General features: G+C 39.3%; 2 protein-coding genes across 10 annotated transcripts in view; one reads left to right on the top strand and one right to left on the bottom strand.

The window, feature by feature from the left end:
• AFF4 (ALF transcription elongation factor 4) overlaps positions 1 to 19573 on the top strand; it is a 74301-nt gene extending 54728 nt beyond the window's left edge. For all 9 annotated transcript variants that reach the window (XM_078854009.1, XM_078854008.1, XM_078854006.1 and 6 more), the window contains 10 exons: positions 1728 to 1816; positions 3653 to 3890; positions 6152 to 6249; positions 8017 to 8080; positions 8223 to 8359; positions 8781 to 8852; positions 10749 to 10842; positions 12045 to 12088; positions 13271 to 13491; positions 14160 to 19573. In XM_078854009.1, coding sequence (XP_078710135.1) covers positions 1728 to 1816; positions 3653 to 3890; positions 6152 to 6249; positions 8017 to 8080; positions 8223 to 8359; positions 8781 to 8852; positions 10749 to 10842; positions 12045 to 12088; positions 13271 to 13491; positions 14160 to 14278 — 1176 coding nt within the window. In that variant the 3' untranslated portion in view covers positions 14279 to 19573. The remainder of the gene's footprint in view (positions 1 to 1727; positions 1817 to 3652; positions 3891 to 6151; positions 6250 to 8016; positions 8081 to 8222; positions 8360 to 8780; positions 8853 to 10748; positions 10843 to 12044; positions 12089 to 13270; positions 13492 to 14159) is intronic.
• Positions 19219 to 23691, bottom strand: LEAP2 (liver enriched antimicrobial peptide 2). The gene is made up of 4 exons (XM_073355684.2): positions 23493 to 23691; positions 22837 to 22976; positions 21291 to 21319; positions 19219 to 19661 (listed from the first exon to the last, which is right to left on the bottom strand). Exons 1-4 carry the CDS (start codon positions 23547 to 23549, stop codon positions 19624 to 19626), a joined length of 264 nt encoding a protein of 87 aa, XP_073211785.1. The 5' UTR covers positions 23550 to 23691; the 3' UTR covers positions 19219 to 19623.
• Positions 23692 to 25214: the final 1523 nt, after the last annotated feature.

Genomic DNA, 25214 nt, shown 5'->3' with positions numbered 1-25214 from the left:
CAGGACATGCTGACCACTTACACCCCCTTTCTGCCAGGGGCATCTTTTAACAATTCAATGTCTCTTGATATTTAGCATATACCAACAATAGCCCCATTATTCTCTCAACTGCTCCGAAGGCATGTACATGCAGTTTTCTGTCTTATCTCTGGTCTGACTCAGCTCTTTGACTTCAAGTGGGCAGCAGTAGAAAGTAGAATAAGGAAACAAAGTCAAACATAATGTAAGAATAATGTAGATATCTCCCAATTCATCACAATATCAAAGGTGGCATAAAGGCTGCTGCAAGCTCCCTTCCAAACAGTTGCCTTCGACTGTGCCAGCTTCCCTGCTGAGCAACCAAGAAATGATCTCCAGCCACTCCTGGAGTGAGAAGCAGTATGGTCTGGTGAACTTGACATGAGACTGAAAACAAATGGATTCCTCCATTCTTATTCCAGCTCAAATTACCTCTTTGCCCTGCATCAAGCAATGAAACTAAGGTGGAAAGGATTCTTATCTGAAAAATGGGGATAATACCTACTTTACAAGGATGTTGTTCTTTGGTGTTTTTATAGCACTACTATACAAGTTCTAGCACTCACTTGAATGCACTCAGTCTCTAGTAGCTTCAAACCTAATGGCCCCCCTCTTATTTGGCCAGTTGTTCCTTGCAAAACAATATAACAAAAAAGGTGGCTGTTATGGACAGAAACCAGCATAAAGAGCTGTGCTCCTACATCAGGAACAGAAGGCTTTGGTGGGACCAATTAAACTTGGGCTGTATCCCAAATCTCACTAATTACCTCCAAGTCCTGAGACCATCCCTATGCCTAGTGGTGCAGTCACGGTGGACATGAGTATGTTTCTGAGGCAAGTGGGAGAGGCAAACTATTTTTCAGGCCTACCCCAAAATACTGAGGCAGGCTGTGTGAGAAATTCTGCAACAATCACTTCAGATATCCAACAGCTGATGAATGTCAGTTGCTTACATGTTTTGTTGATCTTTGGGTGCTGGGTTATAGCTGTTCCGTTGCCAAAGAGCATACTATTACTGGATTGCATTACAGTAAGATTTATTAATTGGACCCTATTCTTGAACTTAGTTGTTCATTAGAATTATTATTTTATGCTTGTTTTTCTGCTTCTGCTGCTTATGTTAGATTTGAAGATTAATGAAAGTGTGTAGGTAGGTTAGAAATTCACTTTCAAAATCTTTTGATTTTACAGTCCACTATTTTATGAAGCATCAACTCTGTTATCAAAAGTAATACTGACAAATGTTTAATGAAGCTTTTTTAAAAAGTGCTTTTTTTAATCCCCTATAGTCTGACTAAAAACCAGATTAATTTCTTACTCTTATTGGGAGACCTTCATATATCAGAATAATGAGGTGTAGATTGTCTTAACCTAGTTTATTTCAGCCAGATTTTTTTTTGTTATATTTTAAGTAGTTCAGTAATTTCAGCAGCCACATTTCACTCCTGGTTCTACTGGTAGATCATTTGCCATTCACTACACACTACTGCCTTCTGTTTGGGACAAGTAATTCCATTGTGGTCAACTATCTTAAGGCATGGGCTCCATCCCGTAGGAAATGATTTTCAGATCTGCTGTAGTGTTACTGTTCCATATGTTGTAAAAGGTTTGCTAAATTGTCTTAACAAATATAAAACATTATGAGGGACGGTTAACCTGTAAATATCAAACTTTGTCCTGATAGCTCTCTTGTGCTTGCTTTTATTCAGAATGATGACGAAAACAGAGCCAGTGAAGGCAAGAAAACTAAACTGGAAGAAAAGTCTTCATCAGGTCACAAGACCTCCAGCAATAGAGAGTAAGTGCAGGGGGAAAATTGGCTGTGTTTTAAGTCTATAAGGCTTGGCATACATTAAGGGGAAGATTGGCATGCAACACCCTATATGTACTTAAAAATCTCCCCCTAAGTATCTGCTTGCCACCATTTACAAAGGAAAAAATCAGTTTGCATCTCACTGGGTAAGCTTTCATGTGCAAGCACTCTTCAGACTCTGCCCTTTTACCTTGACTTTGGGGTTTTCACAGTAACTAATCGGTATGCTGGTATTTCCCAGAACCAGGCACGCTGGGACACTGTTCACTCCTAACAAAGAACAGTTGGATTATTTAACAACTTTAATTCATTATTACAAAATAGTTCGTTCAAAGGGCATTTACCTTTGATAAAGAGTTGGAACAGGCTGGGTTTATTTCCTGCTGGGACTAATTTTCCCTAATTTTTACCTTAACACAGGGCAGTGTTTAAAAATAGGTGAGCTGCATAACACTAACATATGTAAGACTTAGCAAATCTGCACTTCACCTAACCACACTCGCAAATTAATCCACCCCTTGCAAAATGGGCGATTAATTCTCCATTCAGCAGATGTGGAAACTGCAGCACCAAGATTTAATTTTTTTTTTCCAAATTACGCAGAAAGCCAGTGATTCGTCAGGATTAGAACTCAGGTCTCTTGACTTCTTCTTCTCCCATGCTTCAACTACTGGATCATTTGTGTAAAAAAAAAATTGGCCACATTTATATTTGTGATTACCATAGATCAATTCTAATCTACAATTGGCAAAATACAAGCCTTCCAATCTTATTCACACATACAATTAATTTTTCAATGAGTCAAAGTGCAAATTAGCAAGGTTCTTAGTGTACTTTTAATCAGTAGCAAGTTCATTTTTGTGGATTTTCTTTCCAACTCCTTAAAAATATGTGCTACTTCAGATTACACAATAAAAATATATAACTATGCACTGGATCACATATTCCACTGTAATGAATAATCTGAAGAAACCTGTTTGGCCACTCTGAATTACCACAGTGTAACAGAGAGAGACAAGGTAGGTCAGGTAATACCTTTGATTGGACCATTAGAAAATATTACCTCACCCACCTTGTGTGTCTGATATTCTGGAACCAACACGGTACAATAATACTGCATACCACAGGGTAACACTCAATTTCATTGTGTTCTGTTGTGAATATTAAGATTTTTCAGAGCCTCTGTAAAACTGATTTGCAGATTCCTCTGCTGGGACTGTTAAATTTATTCTTACTCTGATATTTGTCTTCTGTCAGCAAAGAACCAAATGTTCTTTGTATTAATGGTATGAAAAGTGTTTAATTTTTCTTTGAGCAATTAATGTGCAAATAGCTGTCCAAATGCCTGATCTTCCCAACTGGAAGATGGGCTAGCAAGCATGAGGCTTGCCATTGATTGCCAACAATAGTCCTTAAACAGTCAAGGCGGGGAGGTGATACATATTTACTGGATGACTGAATTAAGGGTAGCTTTACCTTGTGGTTGGGCAAATAGAATACATGCCTATACCATCTTAGTCTAGACATTCAGAACAAAGTCTCCATCATAACAGTGCTATAGACAGGTTGGCACAAACATTGGCATTAACTTTACAGGTTGGGTTTTGTTTTGTTGAACAAAAGTGGTTTTCTGGCTAGAATCTGCTGCCTTTTCAAGTCAGAACAAGATCAGATGGTAAAAACAAGCTCAATCTGGTTCGCCCAAAAGCCAGTTATTAAAAATTAGGTGAAAAATAAATATTCCCATATACAGTCATGTTAGGTAAAAATAATTCTTGTCACTGTATCTGAAAATAAGCTGTACTTATTCACTTTGTGCAGGTCTTCAAAGCAAAGTGCAGGTAAAGAGAAGGACCTGCTCCCTTCTCCTGCGGCCCCTGTCCTTCAGAAAGATCCCAAGCAAGATCATGGGTCCCGGAAGAGAACAGTCAGTCAATCTTCTTCCTTAAAATCAAGCAGCAACAGTAATAAGGAGAGTAGCAGCAGCAGTAAAAGTAACTCATCTTCCAAACAAAAAAAGACAGAAGGGAAGGCTTCTAGCAATGCCAAGGAAGTCAAGGTAAGGAATTTATTCTGTAAATGCTTTCCTCTAATATTCACTGTTTCTCTGTGTGCAATCTGGCATGTCAATGTGTAATCCAAGCAATAATTTGTCAGGCTTTGACTTTAAACTTAAATGTAATTTAGTTTTTAAAGGTGTTTACTCCCTGTGGTAGTGCACAAGTAATTGGGTCATAAGGAAGCCTGTAAATGGAAAATAACTTAGTAGCTATTCATTAGATTCATAGTATCCTGGGGGTAGGTTGGTACTAATCTTAAATTTACAAATGTGATTAGTGCTCTTCTAACTATAGAGGTTGCTTATTAATCATTTAATTTGATTCCAGTGACATTTTTCAGAGTTGTTTATATAAAAGTAAAATAGGGGAACAATATGATATAATTTTTTATGCAGTTAAATAATTGAGCCAATTTTGGTTTTAGCAGATTGTATATCCTGACTATAAAGGAAAAAACAGTTCAATCCTCCTCTCCCTGACCCCCGAGGCTGTGTTTCAGGGAAGGACTTTTCACAGGGCTACAGAGCTAGTCTGCTGACTTCATCTGGTGTGGAAGCCAGGTGATCTGATTAGCTGCCATCAGGAGAATAAAAAGGTTTATGTTTGAGTTGGGGGAGAAGATGGAGTGGGACAGGAGATTTTGCAAAGAAAAATCTCTAGAAACTAATAGGTTGGGAGGAAGTTCAGGTTTGCTAAATTGCAGATTCTTGTGCAAAAACTGAGTTCTTGTGGCATTACACTGTGTCTCTGTGTTTGTATGTGTGGAGAGGGAATTAGGGATTCTGCCTGCTCTCACCTATATAAATGGATACTATTGCATGGTGCATAACATCTGAGGATGTCTGATAAAACATGGTGGTATTAAACCTAGCTGTATGATAAGCAGTTCTCACTGACTGCTGTACTATCAGTTGGCAAGAACGTAATATGTCAAAGGCAAAATGTGACTATAATTCACAGGGTCTGGATTGCATTGTAGCGTATTGGTGCCATCTTGTCTTGAGGCCTCTGCAGCAAACAGAAGCTCAAAGGCTAATGAGGCATTAGGGATGTAATTGGTATGTTGCAGTACTTGGCAAATCTTCTAAATTGCTAACCTCAGTAATGTTTGAAGCAAAGTCAGAGGAACTAATCATAACAGCCAAGTGTGCAGATTGAAACAACAAATAGACAGGAACTGAGAAAAATGTAACTTGGTGGTCAAGAATAGCAAACGAGTGAAATATCTAAACTAGGAGCTGAGACATCCACCTCAGATGCTGACTTCATCAGATTTTGTAAGGCAGGCAGGGTTGGTCTAGTCAGTGCATGCATGGGAGGCTTCCAAGGAGCCTATAGGGGATTATATTGTAGATTTACTGGCATCTTTTTTTTCCTCTGCATTAACACTGAGCCAAGTCTGACCATTTTTTTTTTTAATTTGGTAATTACTATCTCCTTATAGTTTAATTTGGTTTTAATTCCTGTCTTAAATTAGTAGAGTCTTATGTGCCACTGAACATTTGCTGCAGCTGGCTGTATTTCTGTTCTGAAGTGGCTGCATTTTGGTGGTGGGTGAAGGGAGATTATATATTGCTGGTTTTTTTGAAGCACTTGAAAGTTTGTCTCTTACCAACAGAAGTTGGTCAAATACAAGATTACTCCACCCACCTTCTCTCTCACTTACTATGTTATGTTGAGCTGAAGTTGTATGATTTTGGGGGGCAGGAGCCATGTCTCTTTGTGAAGGCTTCTTGCACATTTTGAATGCTTGAAAAATAGAATGATCACTCCACTTCCAAAATATTAAAGCAAAAATCATGTGACAGAGTTGATTCTTCTAAAAGGAATAGAAAAGCAGAAAATACATGCAGCACCTCTTCTAGAAGGAGAGTAAAAACATGAATGTTAGCCAGTACTAAATTGAGGAGGGGCATTCAATTGTGCCTGAAACCTTTTGTCAGATTTGTTCTAGAGGAGATCCATTTAGCCCATCAGAGTGTGGGGGGCTTGTAAGGGAGCTAGTAGGGTTCCTTGATCCTTGGTCTGGCTCCACCCCCAACATATGTTGTAGCACCAATGAGGAGAGAAGCATTTGTAAGTCATGATGTATAAGTGGTAAATGTGAATGGCAATTAACCTGCTGCAAAGCTGACCTAGTTTGCATTTAACAAGTGTGAGACCACCAGGAGGAACTTAAGCAATGAACAATCATCTCTTTTTAAAACAGATTTCTAACTGCTTTTATAATTACTAATTGTGGCAATTTTTTTCTTCTCAGGAAAAGGTTCTAAACAGTTCATCAAACTGCCCTCCTGCATCTACCCCAGCTACAGACAGCTCAAAGTCCCGAAGAGCAAAGCTTGTTTTTGATGACAGGTGAGAGCAGTGAGAGTTGCCATGCACATTACATTTCCTCTTCCCTAAACAGGGCACTAATTTCAGTGTGTAACTTGTAAAATGTATAGTAGCTTCCTATGTATAGGGAATGTTCTTTGTCATGCATGTACAGTACTATTCTCTGGAGACCTGCAAGCTGTTCATGTAATTGTATGCCTGCCTGACACATGTATCACTAATTTTGGCAGACGTCTCAACCACTACCAGGAGCCATAGCCTCCTTTGTGTATTCGTATTCAGCCTGAAACAAGCAAGCAGTGGACTCCGACAGTATGTGATTGTCCTGTGTCCATTTTTAAGAAATACTATCTCCCTTTCTGCAGACTCACTTCACGTTCCACCAGACCAGTCTGCCTGTCTTCTTTGGGCTGAGTTGGCTTCCCCTCCTGACCTCCTGGGTCAGTGACTGCTCTCAGTCATTGAGAGGATCCTCTGCCTCTGGAATTGCTGATTCACAAAAGTGGGAACATGGAATCATTTGTTCTTGTATTATCAAAGTTGAAAAATTTTGGAGAATGTGAATCAGTAAAAAATGATCCCAAATTCACATCAAGATTATCCATTCATGAAATATTTCATGCAATTCTTGGGTGTTCTCGACAGGGGCTCAGTTCTAGTTTTATCAGCTAATTCAAGGTTGATTTAAAATTATTGCTTTCTGGATTAAGTACTTTTAGGGGCCAACATAAAGGACCATATGCAAACAACCTGATTATGGGAGTGGTTTGCTTTTCTTCTGCTATGTATTCCCAGACAAAATCAAGTTATGATGGAGTTGAAGTTCGGAGCACGTATGTGTAGTTAGAGGCAAGTTATAGTTATCCACAAGCCAAATATGTTAAAGCCAGGAAATTGAGTTCAGGATAAACTTAAAAGAAATCCAAATATATTAAGGTACGGAAATGCATAATTAGGGCACCTGGGTGGCTTTGACTATGCTCTGCAGTGACACCCATGCAATAACCATATAATTATAATTAGGCATTTTAGTATTTGTGGTTTTACATTACAGTAAACTGATTTTTAAAAATGTTTTTTCCTTGTATAGTGTCAACTAGTGCCTCTAAGAAAGGAGAGTATGATTCACTTTTAAATAAACTGTTATAAAACACTGACTTTAAATGAAATCAGGTGTGCCCAGTACTTCATGTTGTGGTGAAATAGGGGAATGATTAACTCCAACTATTTGCATGTTTGGACAGTCTCGTTCAGATTTTAGACAATGACCTTGCAAATACAGCATTTAATACAGTAAAATAGAAAATTCAAGATCTCTTGTAATTATTCTTTGGAGCTTGCTTTAGGACATGCAGCCATATACCACAATCAGCTTCTGTGACCTAACTTCAGAAATAACAATGGAATCTCCATCTGAACATATCTTGATTTCTTTTGAAAGTTTCGTATCTGGTTAATACTATTCTTTGATCTGCAGACTGGGAGCTCTGCACTAGGACATGTCAGATAGCTCACACCTTTGCTAACATGTCTGATTTGCTTGGCTAGGGAATGTGGAATAAGTTGGCTAAATCCAGTGACTCTTAGCGGTCTTAAAACAATAGTTGGAAGTAACCTAAGTAACTAAATTTAACTGTCGAAAGGTCTTTATGATAAAAATTATATGTGCTGTAACTTGAAGGAGGGAAGAATAAGCAATGTCAAAAGATCCCATAGTTATAAAGCTTGACACACAGAAAGGGATTCAATTTTTATCTTATTAAACTCAGAATTTCTGTTTGTTTGCAGGATGTACTCGGCTGATCATTATTTACAAGAAGCAAAGAAGTTAAAGCACAATGCAGATGCATTGGTAAGTAGAACCCAAAACATCTATCAGGTGGTTGCACATAAGGTTAGGTTGGTTTAACTCTTCTGAACCTGTACTCTTCTCTAGTGCTGTAATTCTCTCCCACTTCTCTATATTTTTGTTTTTAAAGTTTCATTCTCTTCAGTCTGACAGGTTTGAGAAAGCTGTTTTGTATCTTGATGCTGTAGTGTCTTTCATCGAATGTGGGAATGCATTGGAGAAAAATGCTCAGGAATCCAAGTCCCCGTTCCCTATGTATTCAGAAACTGTGGAATTAATCAAGTAAGCTTTATAAAGCAAGTAGTAGGTGAAGCCTAGTGATCAGAGCTGGGGAAATGGGAGCAGGTGCTCTGATTCTATTCTTGATTTTGCCACCAATACTTGCAATCTCTCATCTGTAAAAAATTTACCCACCTTATCCATATTTTGAGGCTTAATGTTGTTTTTTTTAAAAGGACTTTTAAATCCTTTCATCTAAGAGTCTTAATATTAGTGCAAATTGTAACATAAAAACAAAAAACGTTCCAAAACTTTCCTCATCCAGACTTTTGAGTAAATCCTCTATGGATCTCTGGTAAAATATGAGGGCAGCTGGAACTAAGCCTTAATAGTTTTCTTAAAAGAATATTAAATGAGAAATGGCAATGATAAATAACATCACGCTTTATTTTATTTGTCATTTACTTGATGTCTTTGTTTGCAGATACACTATGAAACTGAAAAATTATTTGGCACCAGATGCTACGGCTGCAGATAAAAGGCTAGCAGTGCTTTGGTTCGTACATTTTGGTGTAATAAAACATCTTGAGTCAAATTAGTGAGTGCACTGTGTCAAAGGTTACTTACAGTGGTATTTTTAACTATTTCGTTTTTAACTGAATTTGTAAGTTCAGTGCTCCAAGGTATTTGAGGTTTTCATCGAACCTTAGAATCGGGGGGTGTGGAGGAACGTTCTGAGGGACGCAGCTGGGGCCGGGGCCAGCCCGCGTTGGGAGGGAGCGCCATCCAGCTCTGCTCCCGACCCTGGCTGCTGGCCCCAGCTGCCTGGTCACGGCCCCTGGCCGAGGCTCCACTCCCACCTCCCCTCCCACCTATGGCCCCAGTGCTCCCAGAGCTGGAGCCTCACTTCTGGTCCCGGCTCCGGGGCCAAGGGTGTGCAGATGGGTTAAGGGAAGGCACAAGGTAAAAAGTTTGGGGACCACTACCTGAGATAATGAGAGCCAGCATAGCTTCTCCCTTTCATGTCTGGTATTAACATTCCTGTGTATTTGAATATTGAGGGAATAAAAAGGATACATTTAGGACAAAAAAAAAAATGTTTAGTTTAGGGTTTATCACTAAAGTGATGTCAGTAGTGCCAAGAACCTGTTCTTCTTTCTCACTTATCTTAGTGAAAGGTGAGCAGTCAGCTAATACTTTTGATGGGAGTCTGATTTCCTTGTCATGTCTGATCCATCTATGGCAGTGGTCCCCAAACTGTTGGGTGCGCTCTCCTAGGGGGGCATGGAGGAACATTTTAGGGAGGAGCAGTGGGGTCCGTCCAGGCCAGCCTCAATGGGGGCCTGGGAGGGAGTGCTGCCTGGCTCCTGGCACCCAGCCCAGCTGTGGTTCCAGCCCCAGCCTCGGTCCCGTACCACTGCCCATGTCTCCGGAAGCCACAGCCCTGCTCCTGACTGTGGCTCCTGGTTTGGGGGGGTGGACCGGTATAAGAGGGACGCGATGTGGCAAGACTGATCTATAGATATGACAAGCTTAATATTAAAGGCATGTGTGGTTAAAACAGTTTTTTGGACTACTTATTACATGCTCGTGAATTTTTGAGTAGAGTTAGACTACGTTACTAAAGCTGCAGCATCAGTGTGTCTGTAGCTCTGCTTCCATGCTCACACTTAACGTGGATGTGGAGTTTTCCTGTTATGAGAAATTGACAGTGTTGCTGTCAAGTTAAATGTATATTTCTCTGCCATTGTATCTCTTTTTCTGAAAGCTAAATATTCCATAAAGCATAGTGGTTGTATTAAATAATGTAGTGATTCTTCTGGAAACAGGAATATCAACGTTTATTGCTTAAGAGATAAAGGTGCTATAGCACTGATTTTAGCCTCTGCTTTGTAAAGGTGGCCTTGACACTGAACTGCACGCTGATCCGTAGGGTTGAAAGAAGCAGCAGTAGAAGACATGGGGAGCCCAAAGATCTTGTGCCCACCTACTGATTAGTTAGCTTGGGGTATATGTCAACAAATCACCTTACTAACACTCCAAATTCTTCAGGCTCCTGAGTGCAGAGAAGACAGGAATCAGTTTGATGTTGTGTGAGGGGTGGAAATATGATGTCAGACTCTGCATGTTGTATCAGCACAACCTGGTGTAATGGGCTTAATTTATTTGCTAGTCTAGGAGATGATTTAGAGTTATATTCTCAATTCAGTGAGCAAGACTCTGGTTATGTAAGTAAAGACAGTGAAAAGTGTATATCTGAAGTCTTGTGCTCAAGCTTAGACTATCTTTAGTTTCCCTGGCTAATTAAACATTGTTACTATTGATGGCAAAACTACAACTCCATACCTCAGAGAGTGTTAGAAAAACACACAGCTGCTAGCTGTTTACTTGCATTATTGAACTGTGTAAGCACACACTCATTGTTAAACGTGTTGCCATTTTTTTTGCCCAGTCTTCGATGCCAGTCCCTGTTATATTTAAGGCTTTTCAAGCTGAAGAAGGAGAGTGCATTGAAATACTCTAAAACACTGACAGAACATCTAAAGGTAAAAAGTTACTATATTACTGAGAGAGTTCTAAAAAAAAAAAAGGAAAAAAAAGGAAATTCCAAGGTACTCTCCTGATTTCTCTTACACGTGTACTTTGATATGCCCCTATCTGGAAATGTGGCCCTTAAAGTAAACTCATGTTCAGTGTTTTAGAACTTTTTGTTACTGCAGCATGACCACAATGTTGTCATAACCCTACTCGTCTTAGTGTAATAGTTTTCCATTTATAATAATTTCAGCTAGCTTTTGTCTGCTTTGAAATCTGCTGAATTGTTTATTCTTTAGAGAGGATAAAAAGTACATCTTCCTGGCTGCAGACATTACAAAGTTGAACCTTCACTTTCATGTATGATCTTAAGGGAATTCTGTTTCTAGTGGTACATTTTATGACTGCAGCTCTCCAACATTTGCAGAAGTTGGTGTTTTGAGTAAATAATTTTTAGCTCATCTAACAGCTTTACCAAAGTTCCGAAGACAGTGCTCTTAGCCAGCTTGCCTGAACTTTTTCATATACTTCCATGAGACTTTCTAGAATTTTCAGTAAAAACCTGTTTTAAATCTAGATCAGGTTTAAGCCTCCTACCAGAGGCTGGAAAAAAGCCTCCTTTTACTCACTTATTTGAATCTAGGTTGTTCCAGATGAGGTACTTGGTCAGGGCATTTAAAACTCGGATGAGATTGCTTAATCTGAATTTAGGCTGGGATTTTCCAAGGAGCCAATAGGAATTAGGCATCTTATTTGGAAGCTCGTAGGCTTCTTTGGAAATCCTAGCTTTAAAAAGAGAAGAGCATGCTAATATAATTTCTGTCTTTTGAGGAAAGAGTCTAATTGCTCAATGCCAGTGTTAACAGCTTTCACATTGCTGTTAAAAGGTGAAGATTGGAAAAAATATGAAACTTGCCACCAGAGGCAATAGTCTAGCGGTTAGTGGAAGGAATTAAGTAGGAGACCTGAGTTCTAATCCCAGCTCTCTTTCTGGCTTGCTATGTACCATAGACAGATCGCTTGAATTCTTGGTGCCTTAGTTTGTCAGCAGTAAAATGGAATATTTTGTCCAAATTTAAAGTGCTTTGATTCTCCCATACTGGTTCAGACTTTTGCTTGGCACAAAGAAATATATCCATTTGTAAAAACCTGTTTTAATAAGCAATTAACATGCCCTTGGAAATCACCCCGCAAACTTATTTTTCTCAAACAGAATTCCTATAATAACTCTCAAGCACCGTCACCTGGCATGGGAAGGTAAGCAGCTTTGTAACTTGTACATTTAACTACTTTCCTTCTTGATTTAGACATTTTAAATCTTGTGGGGACAGGGAATGGAAGAAAATAATCTGCAGGAGCTGAATTCAGTGGTTGATTGATAAACTAGCTAGATATCTTTCCTGTGAGAACCAAACTCTCAACAATTAAAGTGAAAACTATTTCCTATATCTCAATTTATGTACAATAAAGTGCCTATGCAAGGTTTATAAAGTCACTGTTTACTCATGTTATATAATTTTATCTGAAGTCCCATTAGCCAGTTGTACTGTTGCAAGGATCCAGGCTTCAGCTATGTGTCGGATGAACTGTTAAATGTGTTCATTTAATTGTTCAGATAAATGTTTTAAAACACTTCTGTCCTTGAAAGCACTCCAAGCGTGATTTTAAATAACTCCTTACTGCAGTAGCCTCCTGTATGGAATTAATACACAACTCTAATTTTAATGGGTTCTGTACACACACACACACGTACACACACGTACACACACACCCAGCATTAAGAGGACAATAGACTTCCTAAAATGCCTGGCCTGGAACCATTTGAGCTTGCAATAATATATTCAAAACACAATAACTCCATGGGAAAACATAGGGAGCAATTTGCTTGTATTGTTTAAACCCTCGGAGTAGTATTTAGATGTATTGATCTGTGTTCTGTGTAGTCAGAGAACATATAAATCTGAAGTAACCTTCTAAAATTTGAAATTTCTCAACCTATTAAAAATTTGAAAATCTAACATGTATGGCAATATAGCCCTTTCTTGGGGTTCTGATTTTTTTCAGAGGTTTCTTTTAAGTGCATTCCTTAACTTACATTTATTAAACATTCCTCTATAAAATGATGAAATTAAATGGTGAGGAAGTTTGGTCATAAGATTAAACCACAGAACTCAAAGCCTTGGATGCTGTTCCCAGCTCTGATGCAGATTTCATGTGACCTTGGACAAGTCACTTAAACTTCTTGGTTTCTTTACTTAAATGTAGGTAAAGAGAGATCCAAGGATGGAAGGTCCTATAGAAGTACAAACTATTATAATTCTAGATTAATACATTATGCAGCCTGATGTGTCAGAATATATATATATATATATATATATATATTTACATTTTGTATTTTAAAAATCTTGCTTGCCTTTTTTTTTTTTTTTTTAAAACTAGCAAACCTGTTGGTATGCCATCTCCGGTATCTCCGAAGCTATCTCCAGGGAATTCAGGGAATTACTCTTCGGGGGCAACCAACCCTTCAGGGAGCAGTTCTTCTGTGACTATTCCACAGAGAATCCACCAGATGGCAGCCAGCTATGTCCAGGTTACATCCAACTTTCTCTATGCCACTGAAATTTGGGACCAAGCTGAACAGCTTTCTAAAGAGCAAAGAGGTAAGACTTGGCAGAATCTGACTGTAAAATGAAATGTACTGAATTGTGCCATAAATGCTAATAGATCTTTCACATTGAGAGAATCTGCTAATAGTACACCAGGGATGTTTTGTCAGTTGGTGTTTTGCTGTAGGGAAAGATGGATTATTAGTGCCTTAGAATTTCAGTAATATCTCAGACTTCTCCTATGTTCTTGATTCTGAATGGTATAAATAAGCCTCACACTGGCAATATATAGCCAGATATAATTTTTGGGACTTGATGTAACTTACAGTTTACAATGATGGACTCAGATTTCCATTTCTAAAAATGTATTTAATGAATATGCGAATTTGTCTGAGAGGGAACTCACCACTTCTGAGACTGTTTAACTTCAGTGCAAACCCTTTTCCATCTGTTCCTATCAATCATTTTATTGCAAAAATGTTTAGTTTTCTATTGGAAATTGTCTCTAAAACAATAAATGGAAAGAAACCTTTTTTCCCTTTCATTCCTGTACCATTTTCACCTCTTTCCACCTCTTCTCTCTCCCCTGGTGTTGTCTGTGAGAGATGTGTAATATTTGTTAGTATGTCATAGGTGGATTCCTCCTCAGTACCACATTCTCCAAAGGGAAGTCAATGTGAGTGTGTGTGCATAGTTTGATTTGTTTTCTTGTGTCATTCTAGAGTTCTTTGCTGAACTGGATAAAGTTATGGGCCCTCTGATCTTTAATTCGAGCATCATGACAGACCTAGTGCGTTACACCCGACAGGGATTACATTGGTTGCGTCTGGATGCTAAGTGATATCTTGAACTGAAGGAATCAAAAGTAGAACACACTTTTCTTGCTGCCTCTGATTTTCTCCACAACACTGTGTCATGTCAATAAGGAAGACTGCCATAACACATTGCTTAGTTGACACTAAAAGCAAGGAATGCTTTCACCTCTCCCATCCTCCTCTGTGTGTTTAACCCCAAACCACATCATGTTAATGGACTTCTTCAGTATTCTCATTTTTAAGTTATTTAAATATTTTAAAATTGGCTACATATTAAGATATGGCTTCACTGCTCTGCATTGAGATTGGAATTCCAGTCAATAATACATAACTAATCAGTTTTAAATCCTATTTATTTTCATTTGTTTTTAAAAATTTTTACAAAGCCCAGTTATGGGCTCTTTTAAGACTTAGCTATTTTTTCCTATAAACTTACCCATCAAGTACTTAGCGGAGATTAAATGTAGACACTTTATTTAAGTACTGCGTGAGCTTGTTACTCTGTAATGTCTTGTGGTGGTGGTGCTTGTAAAAGAAAATAAGGGTTGTTAGGTTCTAAAGTGTAGGGACACCATGGTTTTCATGCCTAATGCCTATGACTCAAATCTTCAATAAGTACAGTTTTATTATTGCAGAATTTGTACTAAATTTTGAGAAAAGTTCCAGAGATATTCTTCTACACATTAAGATATTTCAGTTTAAATGAAAATATAAGAGATGTATATGGAAAGATATTTAGTTATGTCTAACTTGGATTGTTTTTTCAATACAATTTCAGAACACTTGGTTAACACTATAGCAATCACAAAACATTACAGTAAACTTGCATTTAATGCAATATGGAAGTGGTGTGAGAATGAGCTTCAGTCTCTGATAGGTGCATACTGGAAATGTTTCATAAATGGACAATCTTGTGCTTTTTTTATATCTCCATTTAAAACAAGTTTTGTCTCCTTGTTTGTCGTTATTTGACGCTTACTGAAGCAGCCAACTGAACAGTTGAAAGAACAGATAAATAATTCCTATTAGAGCTGTTTGTATCATTTCCATTGACTGGGAAACCAAAAATCATAAAAAGTGATAAAAAGATCCATCTTTTCCTTTTTGGGGTCTGCTAATTGATGGACGATATCACGTGATAATGGCCATTGTGAGGTGCAGAGCACATCTTTCACAGGGACATTGTGAAACTGTTCTGATGTAGAATTTATTTAAAACTTCTGTTTAGCCCCATGTTAATGGAGGCCCCCGTTAATGTTAGATGTTTTAGGGGAGCAGAATATTCACTTTAGAAGTATGTTGGTACAACAAGAATCCTGCATTGAGTTCCAAGTGGCTGCTTTTAAGAAGTTGTAATCCAAAGTACCTTTCCACATAAGGTGGTTGTTGTCTGAGTAAAAGGTTAAAAATTATATTTCTTTCAATATTGCTTAGTGCCCCATCATGTCTGGTGTGCCTTATGCCTTACTTTTAGATGAAGATTTTATGAACTGTTTACAAGATGAAGTTTTACAGCAGGACCATGTATACTGTATGGAGTTGGTCTTCTGCAGTACTTTTGGTAAAATTCCATTTCTTTTTCAACATCCTAGTGTGTGTCATAGAAACTGACTTCCTGTTACAGTGGTCTCCTTTTAAAGAGTCAAACTCTGAACCATTTAGAGTGGTATTATGGAATGCTGCTTTGTTTTTATTTCCCATTGCCCCCTTATTCTGTACCAGATGTGAACGTGCATGTTCAGAAAAATTATTGCACTAAATTTGTGTGTAGTTGTGTAAGTGCCAAAATGATGGCAACCTCAAAAGAAGGAATAGAATTCTACGCTACTTAGTACTGCAGTATGTCCTATGGGCTTTAAGAGTTAAAAAGTTTTGCAAATTAGTAACTTGACTAAACTGTAGCTGCATATTCGTAGAGCTTCCTATGTGTTCCAACATTATTTGTACTTCCAGAAAAGTTTGCTACATACAAATGGAGACATTCAACCTATGACTTTCCCCATTATACTTCAGCCTACATTCAGGTCTGTTTGAGTACTCTTTTTATTTGAATCACAATGTAAGTTAGTTTCTCTGTGTTCGCTATTAGAGATGGAACTTTCTTTACTCTCAAACTGTGCATCTTGGTTAATGGGACACTGTCAACTCTTTTTCCTTTGTAATACTCTAAAGTGCCTAGCACACTTTTGACGCTATATAAAAATACCTTCTTAGAAGCTGCATTGTTTGTATTTTTTTTTTTTAATTTTATTTTTGTATGAGGCTGCAGTAGCCGGCATGGCTGTTTCTAGCTTGCTCCGTTATGTGCACCGTTACCGTTGATGTAGGCAGTAGTAATGGTCTCATCTCTGGGAATATTATTTTTTCTTAACTAGAGTCTCATCAGTATCTTTGCGTGGTATATTTTTCAAGAGACCAGTTTAGTGTATTCCTTAGCTCCAGACCAATGGATTCTAAATGTTTGTCTAAAAAAATCTAGAAGACTCTTTACAGTCTGTCAAAATGGGGACCTGAACTGGCAGGTAGAGGCCTGCCTAAATAGTATACGTTCTGGTGAAATCCTTCTGGAGTATTGTCCCAGGTTTTCTATCTGTGTAAGACATATACACAGGTCTTGTTAAAAAAACAAACTCCTCCATCGACTTAGGCCATTTCAAATGGATTAAACTCAGTTTGACAACTCCAAAAGCATATCTAACTTGAGATTTACCCACTGCTTCAGAGAGAGAGAGAATTTTATTTTGCCTGATAGAGTAGCTAAAACAAAATGAAAATCGCTCATAAGCGTCCATCTCTCTGTCAAAATGCAGGCTAACAAAACCTGTCCTTTTTTAACCTTTAAGCAGTAATGTGGGAAACGCATGTCATTTGAGTGCTAATGCAAGTTGCACAGTGTCTTACCATGAAGGAATCCTTAACTCCTGATACTAAGGGTTCCCTATATGGTTATATTTTAACAAACATCAGTGTTGTAGTTTTTATTCATCCCTCCACACCCACCCCAGTCCTCCCAGTGGTGAACCTTTTTTTAAAAAAAATTTAAAAAAGGCTTAATAATCAGACTAGGCTTGCTCAGACATGAAAACTATTTTGAATTTGCGGTCAAATTTTCAGATTCCGAAATGACAAGTTGCATCATTTATAATTGTAAATGAGCCTACAGGACACCAGAACAAAATAACCCATGATTTATTTTGATTTGAAATATTAGAGCACATTGGATGGCTCTTTTTTGTCTTTGACGGCAGTATGCAATTTGTATTGTATGTGTCTTTAATATATATGTGTGTGTATATATATGTATATATATATATATATATATGAACTCAGTCTGTCCAAAGTATGTTATACTTGTTTTTAGATTATAGTGCAACTGATTATATTGATATATTATTTATTAAACTGAGTGCTGAATCACCATCTTACTGGTGATGAATCTTGATATTATACAGGAGTGCAATGTATATTCTTTTAGATTGCTGAGGCTTGATTGCTGTGATTTAAAAAAAAAAACACCCTAAAATGTATTTATGAATGACCCCAACATATAGAGAGTCAGTACTTTATGAATATAATTTCATACTTGCCTGGGGCAAGTGAAATAAATCCTTAGGCATGCAACTATGTAGTTTTGCCAAACTAGTAGAAAGAGACTACCTTTGCTTTATTTAATATTTTGTTTACCCTAGCAGAAAAATTTACTGTCATTGCAGTGTTTATATTAAAACAGTTACAGAAGGGCCTGAGCAAGTCAAGTTTGAATTAATTTACCCATTGGGGAGCAAGTAACTTCCAAATCATTGGTTAGCGCCCTAACAAATATTTCATAAATATTTAGGTTGAGGATTGAATTACTTTAGGTCTAGTGAATCAGTATTATGGAAAGCTGTATATTTCCAACACAAAGCTAATCTTAGATATCTTTAAACAAAGAGGCGCCAAAGCTTTTGCTAAGCAACTCTGTTAGACAAACACAGACTATTCTAAGAGGACTGATTTCCTGGAGATGGAAGTACAAAAAGAATCATGTCAAATCACATTATTTTTTAAGGAGTTTTGTCTGTGATGCCATTTAAACATAGCAGTGTTAGGAGGAAAGAGCGGGGGTAGCTATAAAAATAAAACTAGATTCTTGTCTCATAGTGAAAATTATTGAGGATGCTAGAGCAATGAGCCTGGCCAGTTCATAGAACAGTCTTAGAGAATGACAGCATTAGCTCTTTCTCTATTCCAATATTCAGCTGAGATTAAATTGAATACACTATGTTGAGCAGTTTGAAGTGCTGCTTCAGGATAGTTTATATAGGCTATCCACATGTAAACTTTTTTTACCTGCTTTAATTCCATCTGGAAACTTAACAGAAACGCATCCATTCCAATTGATGTAACTCCATATTTATTAATGGAGTCAATACTGGCAAATTGGAATGAAATGTTCCCGGTCTTGAATTTTTTAGATATAACCGTAGGAAATCATGCAGTTAGGTACACAAGTATTGTAGCCCATATTTGTTGGCTGCATTGGCATTAAATATCTGAAAGTTCAACTACAAGGACCAGACATGACTTTTTCAAGCACAGTGACTGACGTCTGTATCTTGTCCCCCTTTTAAATGGTTTGAAGAAATTTTGTATATGGAGGATAAAGTGCTTATATATTTATTAAAGATCCTTTATCTTATTTGAAATTATTATTATTTGGTGAAGAAGGGTTGTGTTTTCTTTTGAGGAGGGTTGGGTAGGGCAGGGGAGGGTAACTTTTAACCTACCACTTCAAAGCCCTTGTTAATCATGCAGAAAGGTACTGTTAATGACGGGATGTCTCTATCCTATGCTTTGTACATGACAAGTCCATGTCTTACATTTTGTTTCTAGGCATCGGTCTTCAACCAAAACTTACAAAAAAACAAAAAAACTGTGATTTTATTTGTTGCAATACATATGAAATTTCAAAGGGTACTTTGAGGCTCAAAATTAGGATTTCTAAGTCAGTATGTGCATTTCACGTAATAAAGCTGTTAATGGTGAGCAAAGTATTATATACTAACTAGATTTTTCCACATCTGTATAGTATATTCAATGTATTTTGTGGTATTGAGATTATAGAAAGTTTAGTGTCTGAAACATGCGTTTAATGTGTATTTTTAAACAAATTTATGGCAATTAAAATATTTGGAGAAAAGGGTATCACATTTCAATTTGTAAAGATCTTTTTAACTACTGTGTCATTAAAATGCTTTGTACAATGCAAAACTGTAACTGGAGAAACTAAGTTTAATAAATATCAAATAGATTTTCTGTATTAAACTTTATAAACACTGTGCTTGCATCTTGTGTAGGGTTCCTCCTCAGGGGTATTCCATCTTCCAACTCAGTTCTCTGGGGTCCTCACGCCCTCGCAATATCTACCTGTTGCCATGCATGACAAGGGAGAAGAGTATCTGTTATGCAGGTGGCACGAGACTTATTTTGATATTTCACTTGATTCAGTGGAAGTGATCTTGTTTCTTTCAGCCCTGTTGATTAGTATGCAAACGTGATAGTCACTGAAATACTTAAAATTAATCTGATCAAACCTGAAATAGTTACTCAGTTAAACTTGCTCTTACTTGATTTGAGCAGTTTGGCAGCAATAGGTTTGTTTTCTTCCAAATACGGTGGGGAACACTGGAGTATTGAAGGAATCTGCTGTTTTGAGGTTCTTGTTTAATAAGATTGCTCACTCTGTTCCCTTTCTCAGAAGGGCTGCTTGCCTGTGAACTGTTGGCTGGTATCAGTGGGAGGAGAGATGATTTGGTTTATTCGCTCACCAGGCCAAAGGGTAAAATGTCCATAGTCCAGCTGCACATTAACACGTTCGCAGAGGTGGGCAAACTACGGCCCGGGGGACACATCTGGCCTGCAGGACCCTCCTGCCCAGCCCCTGAGATCCTGGCCTGGGAGGCTAGCTCCCAGCCCCTCCCCCGCAGCCTCAGCTCACTGCACTGCTGGCGCAATGCTCTGGGCGGGGGTGGGGCTGCGAGCTCTTGCCGGGCAGCGCAGCTGGAGAGCCGCAGGCTGACCTGGTACTCTGTGCCGTGCAGTGGCATGGCTGGCTCCAGCCGGGCAGCACGGTGCTCTGGGCGGCGCAGCTGTCGCACCGCCAGCCACGGGTGCTCCAGGCCATGCAGTAATGGGGCAGAGAGCAGAGGGGTTGGATAGAGGGCAGGGGAGTTAGGAGTGGTGGTCAGGGGGCAGGGAGGTGTGGATAGGGGTCGGGGTGGTCAGAGGGTAGGGAACAGCGGGGTTGAAGGGGGGCAGGGACCTGGGGGGCAGGGACCTGGGGGGCAATCAGGAAGGGGGGGGTTGAATGGGGTGGCGGGGGGCAGTCAGGGGCAGGGGTTCCAGGGGAGGTCAGGGAGAAGGGGTAATTGGATGGGGCAGGAGTCCTGCGGGGGGCAGTCAGGAGTGAGAGGAGGGGTTGGATGGGCCAGCGGGGGTGGTTAGGGGACAGGGAGGGGTGGTGGGGTTGGATAGCGGGCAGGGGCTGGGTCATGCCTGGCTGTTTGAGGAGGCACAGCCTCCCCTAACCGGCCCTCCATACAATTTCGGAAACCCGATTGTGGCTCTCAAGCCAAAAAGTTTGCCTGCCCCCGCTCTTTCGGGAATGCCTCCCCAGCTTGCACCCTCCACTGTGACTTTTTGTTCATTAGACACAAGACAGAGCAAGTCTGTTTGCTAAATACAAATCTTTGTTTATCATATAGAAAAACATAAAATGTGAACAATTTTTTTTAAAAAAAAAAAAGCTACTAAGATGCAAGGTCTTTTATTGAGCTTGTCATCAGAAGGTGCAGTCTAGACCAGTGCATGCTTTCAACTTTCATGAAATGCCCTACATCATTTCATATATCACGTTTTTCTGAAAAATACTAAATATATGCTATTGCATAATTCAAAGTGTCCTAACTTAAGAATAGTTAATAAATATTTTATATATAAGGTTGAACGTTGTAAGAGGTAACAATATTTTCTTCTCCTTAGTGACAGCTCACTCACGGGAAATTCTTAGGGAACAGCGAGTCTTCCTGCAAAAAAGGACATAGTATTAATCATTAAAGGCCTGGGCTGACGTAGTTATGTAGGTCTCAGCCCAGTGTACACATGCACATAGCATGGTTCATTTGGTTTAGCTCTCTCTGTAACTAGAATTTAAAGTAAATCTGGTGTGTACTCTTTCAGTAGTTCTCAAATCTTACTTCAGCACATCCTGAAAGCACGTTTTAGGGAATAATGATGCTATCGGTGACACACACTGGCAGGGAGGGATTGTTTGATTTCTAGGGCAGTCTTCTTTCAAAAATGTATTGTAAAAAGTGATGACCTGAAATCAGTTCCTCGGCAGATGAAATGCACAAGGTTTGGTTTGCCTTGCTTGGTGGCTTTGCTTTATTGCTTTGCACACTGGCTCAAGAACACCTGCCTGTCCTTTGACTACACCCCTGATAATGCTGAATGCCTTACTGCGTAGTGGAAATCCCTTTTTATTGCTATATGCATCTTTCTGTACCTGCTCTTGCGTCTCTGAAAGGCTGAGGGGTAACATACCAGTTTTGTTAAACTGTAGTCTAAAACAACCTGTCACAAATGCATCTAAAATAACAATTTGACTTCTATTATCTACTGAAAGATATCCTTTCTATTCACTTCCCACTGTGAATGCAGTGTGCACTGCCAAAGCACTATACCCATCTCTTCCTAGATTGGGGGTGTAGGGTGCTGGGCATATTGCCACCACCCTGGGCTCTCCCATAGGAGTCTGTCTTCAGTTATTTAGTAGTAGTTTGGTTTTTGGTGTCTTTGTTTAGACGTAGTTGGCGGAAATGGGAAAGGGAGGGCAGCAGAGAGGCCCTGTTCTGTTTGGGTCTAGTAGTGTAGACTAATTCACATTCAGACTTCTGAGCTCCTTATCCATCTCATCTAAATTAAAATCTATCCTTTATTGTGAGATACTGCTTTTTAATGACACCACCTGCTTGAAGGGGGATTGATTTTTAAAGCTAAAAAGCAGTCATCACTTAAGTCTGTCCTGCAAGAATCGTCCCTTAGAATGTGTTAACTACTTATGCTAAACAATCTGTTCCACTTTGTATTTAGCTGTGCCACTGAGTACCTTTCCCAGTCCTGAAGAAGAGCCCCGTGTAGCTCAAAAGCTTGTCTTTCACCATCAGAAGTTGGGCCAATAAAAGATATTACCTCACCCCCCCTTGTCTCTCTAATATCCTGGGCCCAGCACTTCTAAATTGCAATATCTTTATTAGAAAATATATAATCTTTGTAGCGCAGAGTAAAAAAAAAAAAAAAAAGACATTGCCAATCTCCATAGAACTCCTAGGAACGGTTCTGCATGCAGTTTGCACTAAGAAAATTAATTTTGAAAAATGTCTGAATCTATTGTTCCAACCCTTGTTGCAGCTATTCTTTCTGTACTGTATAAATTTCATCTCAAGTATTGGATAATTCAGTGAAAATTCCCCCTGTACACTGGTGTGAAACATTCCTGTGCCTTTATCCTTCCCTTAAACATGTGGGAATGAGTAGTTACCTGCATAGCATAGAGACGCATTCACTGTCATCCCTGCATTTGGCTCCTATGGGTCTGAGGGAAATCCCTCTCCAGAAAGGTGTCATCCTCCTTTGCCTTGTTAGCTGAGAGCTTGGATGATGCAAGGAAGCACAGTGTACCTGAAACAAGATTGAAATACAATTGTCATGAAGGAACGGTGGCTTCCTGCCACAGTTAGTCCGAGCTTGCGTTTAATGGACTTCAAATACCTGTCTCAGCAAATAACTTATTTACAGATGCCTCATTTGGCAGTCAGATTATAACATTCTTATTGAAACATTCTTATTGCTTGGTATGTTTGTAAAGTTCTATATCAAAAGTAACTAAGGCGCTCCAGTACTCATGGGACGGAAGTAGCCATCCTCATTCATAGGTGAAGAGACTGAGGCAGACGCACTAAATTACTGGCCTAAACTGACACTGTCCGTGTTAGAACTGAGATAATAGCTCTAGAGTTTCTGGTTCCTGCTGCCCTCAGACCACTGGCTTGTGCTGCCTTCACTTGCTGAAGTAACTGAGACACACACTGCCATTAACTCTAAATACTGTTCAGCATTTTATGCATGTAAGCACATAAACTTTCATCTTAGTAATTGCCTGACCATTTAAATGAAAATGTTTCCTTCTGCTCTTACCTGGCTGAGTAGGGCTGCACAAAGTAGTAAGACAGCTATAACTTTCAAACACTGCATCTTCTTTGGCTAGGCTGCCAATTGCTAGTAGCATTCGTGGAAGGTGGTGGACTCCTGAATGAATTTTCCAAACCTTTCAGCTAGACTTTTATAGGCTCAATTCCCTATCCTTGCATCAGCTGCCAGTTGTCACAGGGACAAAGTTAGTCTTGGAGACCAGGAGAAATGTAATAAGTTAATGTCTACTAAAGTCACCTAGTTCAAGGTCGGTCTATCTGACAAACTATATTTACTTTTCTTACACGTTTACTTAGTATGTGGGGAAACTCATCATACAAACTATTACTTTTTTCTAAACCTAAGGCTGTGTACCTGCCTGCAAAAAGGGTGGTTGGCCTTATTGGCCCCAGTGTATTCGCTGGGGAGCTACAGGTGTGTAACCTTTTCACTTCCATGGCTGCAAGTACTTAAAAGGTTGTGGGTTTTTTTAAATAGGGGAGGAAGCATTGTCTAGGCTAATAGTTTTAGCTTGAGAGCGGAAGATGGGAGTTTGAGTCTGCTCCTCACTTTTAGTGCATTAAAACAGCTTATGCAAATTATTTAACCTGTGAGCCTCAGTTTCTCCACATCAGCTATTGCATAATACCACCATCAGAGGTGTTTTGAGACCTTTTATGAATGCTGAAGGGCTTTGAACTTCATGATTTTCATTCAAAATTCATAATGCATAATTATAAGTGTTAGTCTCTGGGGCGTTAATATGGACCTATTCAAAGGTAATGTGCGTGGTGCTGTATGTATATGAATAAAAGTAATGATACAGTTGTTGCTTACCTAGGAGGGTTAGCACAAGTGGGTGTTTAATTGGCTGGAAGAGGCAGCAGGGTGGCTTCAACTGTAAACTTCTACTAGCAATATTCGCTTCTGAAAGCGTAAGAGTGGGATCTATTCAGACTACGGCAAGGCCTCTCACTTTCTCTCACATGATTTTTTTTGTGTGTAAAATATACTTTTAAATAAAATGCTGGAGGTGAAATTAATGCAGTTGGGTACCTAATGAATCTTTACCAGGGCCCTGTGCAGTGACTGAGATGAAACCCTCAGCAGTGGAAATATTCTGCCTCCCACTCCTGTGATTTCTTTTTCATCTAGACTTTTCCTGATCAAAAGTAGCATATTTATAAGATGGAGAGTGGGGTGTAGGTGTATGAGAATTAGCTTTGAAAGAGCCTGTATCAACATTACAGGGTCAAAAGCCAGCAGACTTTATCCAGATCCTTTGTTGTGATGATCTACATGGCTTGAGATCTGGCATCTCTGAGTATGGATCTTTCAGCTGAGACCATTTAAAACTAAGCTCCTGTCCTCCCTATATGGATTTTAGGATTAGTGTTTCTCCTAACACAGCATTTCTCAAACTGGGGTCTGCGGGGGTATTCCAGGGGGTTCATGGGTCCCCCTAATCAACTCTTCTCCCTCCCTTTCCCAGCGCCTCCTTCACGTTCCCTGGCGTGAAGGAGGCACTGGGAGGGAGGGTGAAGTGGGGACCCTGAGTCTGTGCCACTCCTGGAAGCAGCCAGCACATCCCTGCAGTCTCAGCGTTGGGGAGAAGGGGGTTTCCATATGCTGCCTCCAGCCCAAGCACCGACTCCGTAGCTCCCATTGACTGGGAACTGTGGCCAATGGGAGCTGTGGGGGCGGTACCTGCAGGCAGGGGCTGCGCGT

The sequence above is a fragment of the Lepidochelys kempii genome, chromosome 8, assembly GCF_965140285.1.
Source record: "Lepidochelys kempii isolate rLepKem1 chromosome 8, rLepKem1.hap1, whole genome shotgun sequence".
Taxonomy (NCBI): domain Eukaryota; kingdom Metazoa; phylum Chordata; order Testudines; family Cheloniidae; genus Lepidochelys; species Lepidochelys kempii.
This window is presented reverse-complemented; position numbering and strand designations above follow the sequence as displayed.